Here is a 14307-nt window from a genome sequence, read left to right as displayed (position 1 = left end):
AGCCTGTTCAACCTCTCTTTCGTATCGTCTGAGATTCCCGAAGATTGGAAAGCTGCCGCGGTCATCCCCCTCTTCAAAGGGGGTGACACTCTATACCCAAACTGCTACAGACCTATACGTATCTATCCTACCCTGTCTTTCTAAAGCCAAATTAACAGATTACCGACCATTTCGAATCCCACCGTACCTCCTCCGCTATGCAATCTGATTTCAGAGCTGGTCATGGGTGCACCTCAGCCACGCTCAAGGTCCTAAACGACATCATAACTGCCATCGATAAGAGACATTACTGTGCAGCCGTATTCATCGACCTGGCCAAGGCTTTCGACTCTGTCAATCACCACATTCTTATTGGCAGACTCGACAGCCTTGGTTACTCAAATGATTGCCTCGCCTGGTCTACCAACTACTTCTCTGATAGAGTTCAGTGTGTTAAATCGGAGGGCCTGTTGTCTGGACCTCTGGCTGTCTTTATGGGGGTGCCACAGGGTTCAATCCTCGGGCTGACTCTCTATCAATGATGTTGCTCTTGCTGCTGGTGATTCTCTGGTACACCTCTACGCAGACGACACCATTCTGTATACTTTTGGCCCCTCTATGGACACTGTGTTAACTAACCTCCAGATGAGCTTCAATGCCATTACAACTCTCCTTCCGTAGCCTCCAACTGCTCTTAAATGCAGGGAAAACTAAATGCATGCTATTCAACCGATCACTGCCCGCACCTGCTCGCCTGTCCAGCATCACTACTCTGGACGGCTCTGACTTAGAATACATGGACAACTACAAATACCTAGGTGTCTGGTTAGACTGTAAACTCTCCTTCCAGACTCACATTAAGCATCTCCAATCCAAAATTAAATCTAGAATTGGCTTCCTATATCGCAACAAAGCATCCTTCACTCATGCTGCCAAACATACCCTCGTAAAACTGACCATCCTACCGATCCTCGACTTCGGTGATGTCATCTGTATAATAGCCTCCAACACTCTACTCAACAAACTGACTGGAACGAACTGCAAAAATCTCTGAAGCTGGAGACTCATATCTCCATCACTAGCTTTAAGCACCAGCTGTCAGAGCAGCTCACAGATCACTGCACCTGTACATAGCCCATCTATCTACCTACCTCATCCCCATACAGTATTTATTTATTTATCTTGCTCCTTTGCACTCCAGTATCTCTACTTGCACATTCATCTTCTGCACATCTACCATTCCAGTGTTTAATTGCTATATTGCAACTACTTCACCACCATGGCCTATGTATTGCCTTAACTCCCTTATCTTACCTCATTTGCACTTTTAGTTTTCTTTTGTTCTACTGTATTATTGACTATGTTTTGTTTATTCCATGTGTAACTCTGTGTTGTTGTATGTGTTGAATTGCTATGCTTTATCTTGGCCAGGTCGCAGTTGCAAATGAGAAGTTGTTCTCAACTAGCCTACCTGGTTAAATAAAGGTGTTCTCAACTAGCCTACCTGGGTAAATAAAGGTGTTCTCAACTAGCCTACCTGGTTAAATAAAGGTGTTCTCAACTAGCCTACCTGGGTAAATAAAGGTGTTCTCAACTAGCCTACCTGGGTAAATAAAGGTGTTCTCAACTAGCCTACCTGGGTAAATAAATGTGTTCTCAACTAGCCTACCAGGGTAAATAAATGTGTTCTCAACTAGCCTACCTGGGTAAATAAATGTGAAATAAAAAATAAATAAATAAACAGCATTTAAGCGTGTGTGTGTGTGTGTGTGTGTGTGTGTGTGTGTGTGTGTGTGTGTGTGTGTGTTTGTGTGTGTCATGTGCGAGTGTGCGCACATCTTCCCTCACAACATATTCTCAAGCACCGCCTTCTAGTCATACACACAACAGCTCATTAAACTATAAACGCCTCCACACGCAATTTAAATGAACACAATACAAATCAACTCATTAGAAATATTCACAGTACTGTTGACGATGGCGATGTCTCGGCCCTTGTAGTGCTCAGCCAGCGTCATGGAGGCACCCTGGCCGGAGGCTACGATGCGGACGGTGCGGCTGCTGTCCGAGCACTCCAGTTGGGCCGCGGCGCCCAGCTCGGACCCCTGGACCCCCAGGCTCTCGGGGAAGGTGAAGGAGTCTTGCGTGCGATCACGGCAGTAGGACTTGTACCACCACTGCACCACAGGGGTCTGTGTGGAGGGTGTGTGGTATTGGCACTGGAGTACCACGGACTGGAAGAGCATGGCAAAACGCCTCTCCTCCCGAACGGTCACCTGCACCCCAGCACACACACAGACTGACACCCACAACGAACACGGACACACACACACACACACACACAACGAACACGGACACACACACACAACGAACACGGACACACACACACACACAACGAAAACGGACAGGGACACACACACACACACAACGAACACGGACACACACACCATGAACACAGACACACACACACACACCATGAACACGGACACACACACACACACACACACAACGAACACGGACACACACACACACACCATGAACACGGACACACACACACACTCCATGAACACGGACAGGGACACACACACACACACACGCACACACACAACGAACACGGACACACACACACACACAACGAACACGGACACACACACACACACACACACACAACGAACACGGACACACACACACACACACAACGAACACGGACACACACACACAACGAAAACGGACAGGGACACACACACACACAACGAACATGGACACACACACACACACACAACGAACACGGACACACACACACACACAACGAACACGGACACACACATACCATGAACACGGACACACACAATGGAAGAAAATGAGAGAGAAAAGAGAGGGGGAGAAGTTATTAATTCCAATAATCAAAACAATTCCAGATTGTATTTTCACGGGAAGGTTAAAAACACATGGGGTAGTTCAGGATAAGAGGGCAGAGACCACTCCACATACCCATGGATGGAGGAGTCAGAAGGTTAAAAACACATGGGGTAGTTCAGGATAAGAGGGCAGAGACCACTCCACATACCCATGGATGGAGGAGTCAGAAGGTTAAAAACACATGGGGTAGTTCAGGATAAGAGGGCAGAGACCACTCCACATACCCATGGATGGAGGAGTCAGAAGTCACGGTGATGTGTCCCATTCTACGTACCAAATCAAAATCTAATTCTAGTCGTCAGATGCTTCGTAAACAACAGGTGTGGACTGACAGTGAAATGCTTACTAACAGCAGTCTGCATACAAGGCCTTTTAACATACAATATATTTTGAATAGCCAGTGAAACATGCAAATGGCAAGGAGAGATTAGACTTCACAGTTGAATGCTCTCCAACAGCAGCTTTCAAATGCCCCCGTCCATCATCACTTTAACCAAGCATCTTTGGCTCTTTAAAAAGTACCATATAAGTCCCATGTATAATTATTATTATCATTATTATTGTTATTATTATTGTTGGTCTTATTATTATATAGCCTCTACCCATACGTATTCAGTCCAACTCTCCCTTACATACCCCTTGCACATCCAAAAGTTTAAGGGGGATTCCAGACCACTAAACTCACAAGGGGGTTTGTTTGTTTTCTACCCCACAAAGAGCACAGGGCCCATCAGAGACAGACTGCAGAGGTGGAATGCTCCTGATGTTCAGTGGGTCAGATAAAAGGCTGAGAACAGAGAGAATATGAGATAGTGAGATGGGGTGGTGGAAGTGGTGTGTGTGTGTGTGTGTGTGTGTGTGTGTGTGTGTGTGTGTGTGTGTGTGTGTGTGTGTGTGTGTGTGTGTGTGTGTGTGTGTGTGTGCGTGCGTGCGTAAGTGTAATGATGACTGCAACTCAGTCTCCAACTGGGGTGAGAAAGAGATGGTATGGGGCTCCTCTCTCCTGTACGCTGGCGGTCACAGAGACTACATTCCGCCGTTCGTGGGGGGCAGGATTGCAGTAGGGAGGTAGGGGGTTATCGTAATAAAGAAGAACAGTGAGGGGGCCAGAGACAGATCAGTCAACAACTCCAGACTGTTCCATTAGGTCTGGGTGGGGTAGGCAGCAGGAACTGATTCCAAACATTTCCCAGTCCCGTTAGTTCTTGGCTGGGTAGGCAGCAGGAACTGATTCCAAACATTTCCCAGTCCCGTTAGTTCTGGGTGGGGCATGCAGAAGGAACTGTTTCCAAACATTTCCCAGTCCCGTTAGTTCTGCGTGGGGCAGGCAGCAGGAACTGATTCCAAACATTTCCCAGTCCCGTTAGTTCTGGGTGGGGTAGGCAGCAGGAACTGATTCCAAACGTTTCCCAGTCCCGTTAGTTCTGGGTGGGGCAGGCAGCAGGAACTGATTCCAAACATTTCCCAGTCCCGTTAGTTCTGGGTGGGGCAGGCAGCAGGAACTGATTCCAAACGTTTCCCAGTCCCGTTAGTTCTGGGTGGGGCAGGCAGCAGGAACTGATTCCAAACATTTCCCAGTCCCGTTAGTTCTGGGTGGGGCAGGCAGCAGGAACTGATTCCAAACATTTCCCAGTCCCGTTAGTTCTGGGTGGCGTAGGCAGCAGGAACTGATTCCAAACATTTCCCAGTCCCGTTAGTTCTGGGTGGGGTATGCAGCAGGAACAGACTCCAAACATTTCCCAGTCCCGCTAGTTCTGGGTGGGGTAGGCAGCAGGAACTGATTCCAAACGTTTCCCAGTCCCATTAGTTCTGGGTGGGGTATGCAGCAGGAACTGATTCCAAACGTTTCCCAGTCCCGTTAGTTCTGGGTGGGGCAGGCAGCAGGAACAGACTCCAAACGTTTCCCAGTCCCGTTAGTTCTGGGTGGGGTAGGCAGCAGGAACTGACTCCAAACATTTCCCAGTCCCGTTAGTTCAGGGTGGGGTAGGCAGCAGGAACTGATTCCAAACATTTCCCAGTCCGTTAGTTCTGGGTGGGGCAGGCAGCAGGAACTGATTCCAAACGTTTCCCAGTCCCGTTAGTTCTGGGTGGGGCAGGCAGCAGGAACTGATTCCAAATGTTTCCCAGTCCCGTTAGTTCTGGGTGGGGCAGGCAGCAGGAACTGATTCCAAATGTTTCCCAGTCCCGGTAGTTCTGGGTGGGGCAGGCAGCAGGAACAGACTCCAAACGTTTCCCAGTCCTGGTAGTTCTGGGTGGGGCAGGCAGCAGGAACAGACTCCAAAAGTTTCCCAGTCCCGTTAGTTCTGGGTGGGGCAGGCAGCAGGAACAGACTCCAAACGTTTCCCAGTCCCGTTAGTTCTGGGTGGGGTATGCAGCAGGAACTGATTCCAAACGTTTCCCAGTCCCATTAGTTCTGGGTGGGGCAGGCAGCAGGAACAGACTCCAAACGTTTCCCAGTCCCGTTAGTTCTGGGTGGGGTATGCAGCAGGAACTGATTCCAAACGTTTCCCAGTCCCGTTAGTTCTGGGTGGGGTAGGCAGCAGGAACTGATTCCAAACGTTTCCCAGTCCCGTTAGTTCTGGGTGGGGCAGGCAGCAGGAACAGACTCCAAACGTTTCCCAGTCCTGTTAGTTCTGGGTGGGGTATGCAGCAGGAACTGATTCCAAACGTTTCCCAGTCCTGTTAGTTCTGGGTGGGGTATGCAGCAGGAACTGATTCCAAACGTTTCCCAGTCCCGTTAGTTCTGGGTGGGGCAGGCAGCAGGAACTGATTCCAAACGTTTCCCAGTCCCGTTAGTTCTGGGTGGGGCAGGCAGCAGGAACTGATTCCAAACGTTTCCCAGTCCCGTTAGTTCTGGGTGGGGCAGGCAGCAGGAACAGACTCCAAACGTTTCCCAGTCCCGTTAGTTCTGGGTGGGGTAGGCAGCAGGAACAGACTCCAAACGTTTCCCAGTCCCGTTAGTTCTGGGTGGGGTAGGCAGCAGGAACTGATTCCAAACGTTTCCCAGTCCCGTTAGTTCTGGGTGGGGTAGGCAGCAGGAACTGATTCCAAACGTTTCCCAGTCCCGTTAGTTCTGGGTGGGGTAGGCAGCAGGAACTGATTCCAAACGTTTCCCAGTCCCGTTAGTTCTGGGTGGGGTAGGCAGCAGGAACTGACTCCAAACGTTTCCTTGAAAAAGGGAAATCACAACAAAGGGTTCTACAGTGGCTCTCTCCTTAGGAGCAGTTTAGTTCATATGAAGGGAATGAGACAAGGAGGGAAGCGGTTTTACACTATGTACTAAAGAGGAGCCAGGGAGACTCACGGTGATGGCCTTCAAATGTTCTAGAGTTCCATTTAGAAGTTGTGACTAATGGCAGATAAATATCTGACCCTGTGCCAACAGTTCATCCACTCCTCATACAGAGTCTGAAGAAGATGTGTTACCTCTGGAGAGCACAAAACAAATGAGACAGAGAAAGAGAGACGGAGACAGAGGACAGAGACAGAGAGAGAGAGAGAGAAAGAGGACAGAGAGAGAGAAAGAGGACAGAGACAGAGAGAAAGAGAAAGAGAGACAGAGACAGAGAGAAAGAGAAAGAGGACAGAGACAGAGAGAAAGAGGACAGAGACAGAGAGAAAGAGAAAGAGGACAGAGACAGAGAGAAAGAGGACAGAGAGAAAGAGAAAGAGGACAGAGACAGAGAGACAGAGAGAAGAGAGAAAGAGAGACAGAGACAGAGACAGAGAGAAAGAGAAAGAGGACAGAGACAGAGACAGAGAGAGAAAGAGGACAGAGACAGAGAGAGAGAAAGAGGACAGAGAGACAGAGAGACAGACAGAGAGACAGAGGAGAAGAAAGAGACAGAGACAGAGAGAGAGAGATAAAAAAGAGGACAGAGAGAAAGAGAAAGAGAGACAGAGACAGAGAGAAAGAGAAAGAGGACAGAGACAGAGAGAGAAAGAGGACAGAGACAGAGAGAAAGAGAAAGAGGACAGAGACAGAGAGAAAGAGAAAGAGGACAGAGACAGAGAGAGAGAAAGAGGACAGAGACAGAGAGAGAGAAAGAGGACAGAGACAGAGAGAAAGAGGACAGAGACAGAGAGAAAGAGAAAGAGGACAGAGAGAGAGAAAGAGACAGAGGACAGAGACAGAGAGAGAGAGAAAGAGGACAGAGACAGAGACAGAGAGAAAGAGGACAGAGACAGAGACAGAGAGAAAGAGACAGAGACAGAGACAGAAAGAAAGAGACAGAGGACAGAGACAGAGAGAAAGAGGACAGAGAGAAAGAGGACAGAGACAGAGGACAGAGACAGAGAGAAAGAGGACAGAGACAGAGGACAGAGACAGAGGACAGAGACAGAGAGAAAGAGGACAGAGAAAGAGGACAGAGAGACAGAGGACAGAGACAGAGAGAAAGAGAAAGAGGACAGAGACAGAGAGAAAGAGGACAGAGAGAAAGAGAAAGAGGACAGAGACAGAGAGAAAGAGGACAGAGACAGAGAGAAAGAGAAAGAGGACAGAGACAGAGAGAAAGAGAAAGAGGACAGAGACAGAGAGAGAGAGAAAGAGGACAGAGACAGAGAGAGAGAGAGACAGGGGAAATACAGTGACCAAGCCCTGCACTGCAAAGTGCTGAGCAAAGAAAAAAGTCCTCTCATCCAGCTGTTCACAAACCTGTTCTACTGATACACTGAAGCCTCAGGACCAGAACATCCAATCAATCATAATAAACAAAATTACAACACAGTCAAAACAAAATTACATTACTTATTGGGAAACACAAGCACAAAGCAAAATGCAGTGCTATCCGGCCCTAAATCGATGGTACATGGTGGCAAACTATTTGACCATGGTTACTGATCAAAACCTTAGAAAAACCTTGACAAAGTACAGGCTGAGTGAACACAGCCTTGCCATGGAGAAGGGTAGACACAGGAAACCCTGGCTCCCTGTAGAGGAATGGCTATGCAACCACTGCACCACAGCGGAACCTGAGACAGAGTTGCATTTCCTGACAAAACAATTAGAGTGTTATTTCCTCAAATTTGAAATCCTTATTCAAGGTTTCAAAGACCTCTCTGATGAGGATAGGCTACCTGTCTTGTTGGGAGAGGACGCAAAGAGCTGTGGGTTGGCAGCGCACTACATTGCTGCCTGCCATAAGATGAGGGACAGTGTCTGACAGACCAATCAACCTGCACATGTCCTCTATGCTTATTGTCATTGTTCAATGTATGGTTATTTTGACTCTTGATTATTCTTGTTACTGTTGACAATACTGATTTTTATTATTTTAATATTGTACATTTCCAAAGTAAGCTTTGGCAATAACTGCATTGTTACGTCATGCCAATAAAGCAAATTGAATTGAAATTGTGATAGTAAAAAGTGACAGTTCTGTTTGTTTGAGGAGAAAGTGACAGTTCTGTTTGTTTGTTTTCATTTTGAATATGAGAGGGATGGAGAATAAGAAGTGTGAAGAGAAAGAGACAGCAGGGAGAAGAACCTTGCTCCTAAATCCCGTCCACGGGGTAGCTGTGGCCCTCCCTTTGTCCCTTTGTTCATGGCCCATTGGCCCATTGTTTGGCATTAGTACCCCCATCCTGGAGAATCCTGTGTGGACAGTAGAATGGAGGAGGGGGATGGGAGGACTCCAACCAATGAAATAATCATGTCTGGTCCAGTCGGGTGGGAACAGCCAATTAGCTGTTAGATATTTGAACCAAACCGTTAGACGAGGTCCTTACAGTGTAGTGAGGGGAGATCGGGACAGAGAGAATGGACAGGGTGAGACACCTTGGTAACCACAGGATTCACGTACAACCAAGAAAAACATTGTCATTGTTTTGTGGAACCTTTGCTAAAAAGGTGTACACCTGTCTCAGCATCTCTCTATTGGAGAACATAAAAAGTTTTCATGCATGAAACCAGGCACTCCAAAACACATTTGTTAACTTCTAAAAACACCCACAAGTGTGACAAAAAAATTATGACATAGGCCTACATTTGTACCTATGGTCCTGATTCATCTCACACTCTTCTCTAATTCATATTCACAACAACAAAATACCAAAAAGGCATGCAACTACCTAACATACACCATTAAAAAGGGATTTCTTGATGAGTGGGCTACTACACAAAACTCAGGTTTATCATTCAAGTCTACTGGGCTCTTCCTGATTAAATCTCTGAGTCACTCCGTGCTTCCTGTCCACATCAGACCCTTTCCTCCTTCAACAACTGACACCATTTTCCTGCCAGGCATTCCACCACTGACTTGACTTCCTGTTGGGTTTATACACTAGACACAGATTCGTTTTGTATAATTCTACTGAAAAAAACCTCTTCAAAATACTAGATTAAATCATGGTTGCATTTTCTATTAATTTACCAAATTAAAGGTGAAAAATTAGGTTAACACAACATAGACCACAAATATTCTCTGTATCAGACTGATCTCCAAAATTATTTTTCCTAGTAGACTCTCAGAGTAAGTTATTAAGATATTATTCTCTGCCTAATAGATATCTATGTGACCCATTGGAGTGCATGCATACCATGGATATTATCTGAATAACAGCACCTATTTAAATGATAAATGATGATTTTACTATAGTATATTTCTTATTCCACACATTCCTCCTGTAATTTATGACAAAACATAAAAGCGAAAAACAAGAGTAGCTAAAGCCTATCATTATCGCAAATATTCCATCTAATAAATTAAAGCAATTCAGACGAACCCCCCAAAACAAGTGACCAGGCAAAGGTCTGTTTATATAAATCTAAATAAAGAGAGTCCAATAGTCATATTGAGGTTTTAGGTAAGGCAGAGAGGTAAAGAGGTAGAGAGATCCGTTAGACGCTGGAATAAACCCCGAGCTAGAGATCAACCTGTTGCGTCCACGGCTTTCTCAGACAGATGCCAAAACAACATGTTGATTGAGGAAACAAACACACAAAAACGAACATATACCTGTTAAGCACAAAATAATCCATCGATCTAGCAGCCAGTTCATTTTTTGAATAAAAAGTTTCGCAATCAGAGAGAATGAATCCTCATTTTCCTCCTGCCTGTTGTTTGACTCATTCTTTGTCCGCTGAGTGCTGAGAAGAACACCGGGAGAGGCGAAGCGTCAATCCGACACTAGGAGGAGTGTACCACTTTAACAGAGGGTGAACCCCAACTCCAGACCAAAAACTACATTCAAACATATATGGTTTACCACCATTTTACCAATAATACTATTACAAGCACACATTTAAATAGATTCGTGATTCAAAACAATACATCTAAACTAATCTCCCCCCCAAAATCTTAAACCTGCTCCAACTGGTGATTTTACCCATGGAATGAGGTAGAAGAGTCTGGTTTTAAAAGGGGGGAAAATATATTTTATTAATAAAACGGGTGTGATCCTGTGGAATAAAGAAATGAAACAAAAATAATCCTGAGAATTTAGTTCAGTTTTTCCTCCACTTCTTCCCTTTATTATCTTGTTTAAAAAAAAAATATATATATATATGATTCGTTTAAATTAATACAAATGTCGTAATTACATAAGGTTCTTCCTTGCCATACACCTTACAGTTAATTTATTGATTGGAGTAATTACTAGCAAATAAAACAGGAAATCAGTGCCTTATAAAAGAAATGATTTGATGTTGTCTACTTTTACCACAAAGTAATAATTCAAATATGTAACACAGGGTCAAAACAATTCCATAATTACACACATACTCAACTCAACATGGGGTCATACAACCCAAGGGCACTTGTTTTCATGGTAAAACTTGATTTAGGTCCAGTTGGTTCACACCAACCACAAGGTAATTCATCAACCTCCTTGAAAGGAGTTCTTCTGAATAGCATGGTAATAGCTTTCTGTTAGCCTCATGTAGGAGACTAAGACACAGTAGCTGTTGAAGAGAGGCCTTCACCACCTAGACACCGATCTTGATCCAGTCCTTTCAGGTCTTTACATGGCCGTGGAGAAGTGACCCATGGGCCATGTTTCAGTTAGAAATTTGGTCTCATCATATTATCTTCTGTCCTTGAGCTGTTCTTGTCTATTGAGCTGTTCTTGTCTATTGAGCTGTTCTTGTCTATTGAGCTGTTCTTGTCTATTGAGCTGTTCTTGTCTATTGAGCTGTTCTTGTCTCTATTGAGCTGTTCTTGTGGACTCCAGAAAGAGTAGCTGCTGCTTTTGCAACAGTTAATGGGGATGCTCATCAAATACCAAGACCAAGTCTAGGCCTAGTTTGTCTATCAAATAAAATAATTTTTGTATTTTCCAAATTCCAGTTATCAAGTGCACCAAGATCTGGTATTATTTTGATTGAGTAAATGTCCAAATCACTGAGCACCTTGGGCAGTTAACAACAGCCTGGAAATCGAGTAACATTAATGATTGTTTGTGAGGCATTAGAATCAAAGGGGAAATTATAAGGTAGTGCACCAGCATGGGATACTACTGAAGTAGGCTCCCTGTACCAGCAGATTAGCATTGAGGAGGATGGCTGTAATTCCCTTGGACAACCTGGAAATAGGACATGTTGGTCATCTTATGATTCGTCGTACTGGTCATTGTACCGATCATGCTGGTCATTAAGGCGGTCACGGCTGCCACCGTGGCGAACAGGCGGGTCATCAAGGCGATCACGGCTGCCACCATGGCGAACAACAGGCGGGTCGTCAAGACGATCACGGCTGCCACCATGGCGAACAGGCGGGTCATCAAGGCGATCACGGCTGCCACCATGGCGAACAACAGGCGGGTCGTCAAGACGATCACGGCTGCCACCATAGCGAACAACAGGCGGGTCGTCAAGACGATCACGGCTGCCACCATAGCGAACAACAGGCGGGTCGTCAAGACGATCACGGCTGCCACCATAGCGAACAACAGGCGGGTCGTCAAGACGATCACGGCTGCCACCGTAGCGAACAACAGGCGGGTCGTCAAGACGATCACGGCTGCCACCATAGCGAACAGGTGGGTCGTCAAGGCGATCGCGGCTGCCACTAAAGCGAACAGGTGGGTCGTCAAGACGATCACGACTGCCACCATATCGAACATGCTGATCGTCGAGGCGATCGCGGCTGCCACCATAGCGATCGCGCTGGTCGTCGAGGCGATCGCGGCTGCCACCATAGCGATCGCGCTGATCTCCATAGTTGTTGCGGTTGTCATCAGACTTCTCCTTACGGCCATCACTGCAATCTGTTCTAACACTTTGGTTATCGTGATCCATCTCCCCTTTTGTTTCGTATTGGTCATGCAGCACGATGCTCCCCTCAGTCCTGTCTTCCGGTATGTCGTCCCGGTAACCTGCCCCAACGTTGAGTGTCGGCGTGTCATGGAACTTCACCACTTCTGGAACTCTGAGAGACAGAGACAACAGATATATATGAGAGACAGAGAGACACAGAGACACAGAGAGAGAGAGAGAGAGACACACACACAGAGAGAGAGAGACACACACAGAGAAAGAGAGAGAGAGAGAGACACACACAGAGAGAGAGACACACAGAGAGAGAGAGAGACACAGAGAGAGAGAGAGAGAGAGAGAGAGACGACAGACATGAGAGAGAGAAAGACATGAGCAAGAGAGAGAGAGACATGAGCAAGAGAGAGAGAGACATGAGCGAGAGACAGTGAGACATGAGAGAGAGACATGAGCGAGAGTGAGACATGAGAGAGAGACATGAGTGAGAGAGAGACAGAGACATGAGCGAGAGAGAGAGACATGAGCGAGAGAGAGAGACATGAGAGAGAGACATGAGAGAGAGAGAGAGAGACATGAGCGAGAGAGAGAGAGACATGAGCGAGACATGAGCGAGAGAGAGAGACATGAGCGAGAGAGAGAGAGACATGAGCGAGAGACATGAGCCAGACAAACAGCCAGAGACATGAGCGAGAGACATGAGCCAGAGACAGACAGCCAGAGACAGACAGTCAGAGACAGACAGTCAGAGACAGACAGCCAGACAGTCAGAGACAGACAGCCAGAGACAGCCAGAGACAGACAGCCAGACAGCCAGAGACAGACAGCCAGACAGCCAGAGACAGACAGCCAGAGACAGACAGCCAGAGAGCCAGAGACACACAGCCAATGACAGACAGCAAGACAGCCAGAGACAGACAGCCAGAGACAGACAGAGACAGACAGCCAGAGACAGACAGCCAGAGACAGAGAGCAAGACAGCCAGACAGCCAGAGACAGCCAGAGACACACAGCCAGAGACAGACAGAGACAGACAGCCAGAGACAGACAGCCAGAGAGCCAGAGACAGACAGAGACAGAAAAAGAGACAGACAGAGACAGACAGAGACAGATGACAGACAGACAGACAGACAGACAGACAGACAGACAGACAGACAGACAGACAGACAGACAGACAGACAGACAGACAGACAGACAGACAGACAGACAGACAGACAGACAGACAGAGACAGACAGACGACAGAGAGACAGACGGACAGACGGACCGACAGAGACAGACAGAGACAGAAAGAGAGACCGAAAGAGAGACAGAAACAGAGACAGACAGACAGACAGACAGACCGACAGAGACAGAAACAGAGACAGACAGACAGAAACAGAGACCGACAGACAGAGACAGACAGACGGACCGACAGAGACAGAAAGACAGACCGAAAGAGAGACAGAAACAGAAACAGAGACAGACAGACAGACAGACAGACAGACAGACAGACAGACAGACAGACAGACAGACAGACAGACAGACAGACGGACCGACAGAGACAGAAAGAGAGACCGAAAGAGAGACAGAAACAGAGACAGACAGACAGAAACAGAGACAGACAGACAGACAGACAGACAGACAGACAGACAGACAGACAGACAGACAGACAGACAGACAGACAGACAGACAGAGACAGAAACAGAGACCGACTGACAGACAGAGACAAAGTGAGAGAGAGACAGAAAAAGAGAAACAGAGAAAACAGACAGACAGACAGACAGACAGACAGACAGACAGACAGACAGACAGACAGACAGACAGACAGAAAGAGAGAGAGACAGAGACAGAAAGAGAGAGAGACAGAGACAGACAGAGAAAGACAGACAGACAGACAGACAGACAGACGGAGAGACCGACAGACCGACAGACGGACCGACAGAGACCGAAAGAGAGACAGAAACAGAGACAGAAACAGAGACAGACAGACAGACAGAAACAGAGACCGACAGACAGAGACAGACAGACAGACGGACCGACAGAGACAGAAAGAGAGACCGAAAGAGAGACAGAAACAGAGACAGACAGACAGACAGACAGACAGACAGACAGACAGACAGACAGACAGACAGACAGACAGACAGACAGACAGACGGACGGACCGACAGAGACAGAAAGAGAGACCGAAAGAGAGACAGAAACAGAGACAGACAGACAG

The 14307-nt window shown here is 46.9% G+C and overlaps 2 protein-coding genes across 8 annotated transcripts in view; both read right to left on the bottom strand.

Annotated features, from left to right (window-relative positions):
* The window catches only part of LOC112242505 (immunoglobulin-like domain-containing receptor 2), a 31888-nt gene extending 21873 nt beyond the window's left edge, over nucleotides 1–10015 (bottom strand). For 6 of the 7 annotated variants that reach the window (XM_042319900.1, XM_042319901.1, XM_042319903.1 and 3 more), the window contains exons 1-2: nucleotides 9858–10015; nucleotides 1949–2278 (exon numbers count right to left, since the gene is read on the bottom strand). In XM_042319900.1, the coding sequence (XP_042175834.1) occupies nucleotides 1949–2278; nucleotides 9858–9900 (373 nt within the window). In that variant the 5' untranslated portion in view covers nucleotides 9901–10015. Of the gene's footprint in view, nucleotides 1–1943; nucleotides 2279–9857 lie in introns of those variants that run through there. The other variant, XM_042319905.1, reaches the window with a different exon arrangement.
* Nucleotides 10016–10344: 329 nt separating this feature from the next.
* LOC112242483 overlaps nucleotides 10345–14307 on the bottom strand; it is a 32557-nt gene continuing 28594 nt past the window's right edge. The window contains exon 7 of the mRNA XM_042319907.1: nucleotides 10345–12266. Within this exon, the coding sequence (XP_042175841.1) occupies nucleotides 11447–12266 (820 nt within the window). The 3' untranslated portion in view covers nucleotides 10345–11446. The remainder of the gene's footprint in view (nucleotides 12267–14307) is intronic.

Source organism: Oncorhynchus tshawytscha, linkage group LG03 (assembly GCF_018296145.1).
Source record: "Oncorhynchus tshawytscha isolate Ot180627B linkage group LG03, Otsh_v2.0, whole genome shotgun sequence".
Lineage (NCBI taxonomy): Eukaryota > Metazoa > Chordata > Actinopteri > Salmoniformes > Salmonidae > Oncorhynchus > Oncorhynchus tshawytscha.
Note: the sequence above shows the minus strand (reverse complement) of the source record. Positions and strands in the feature narration are given on the sequence as shown.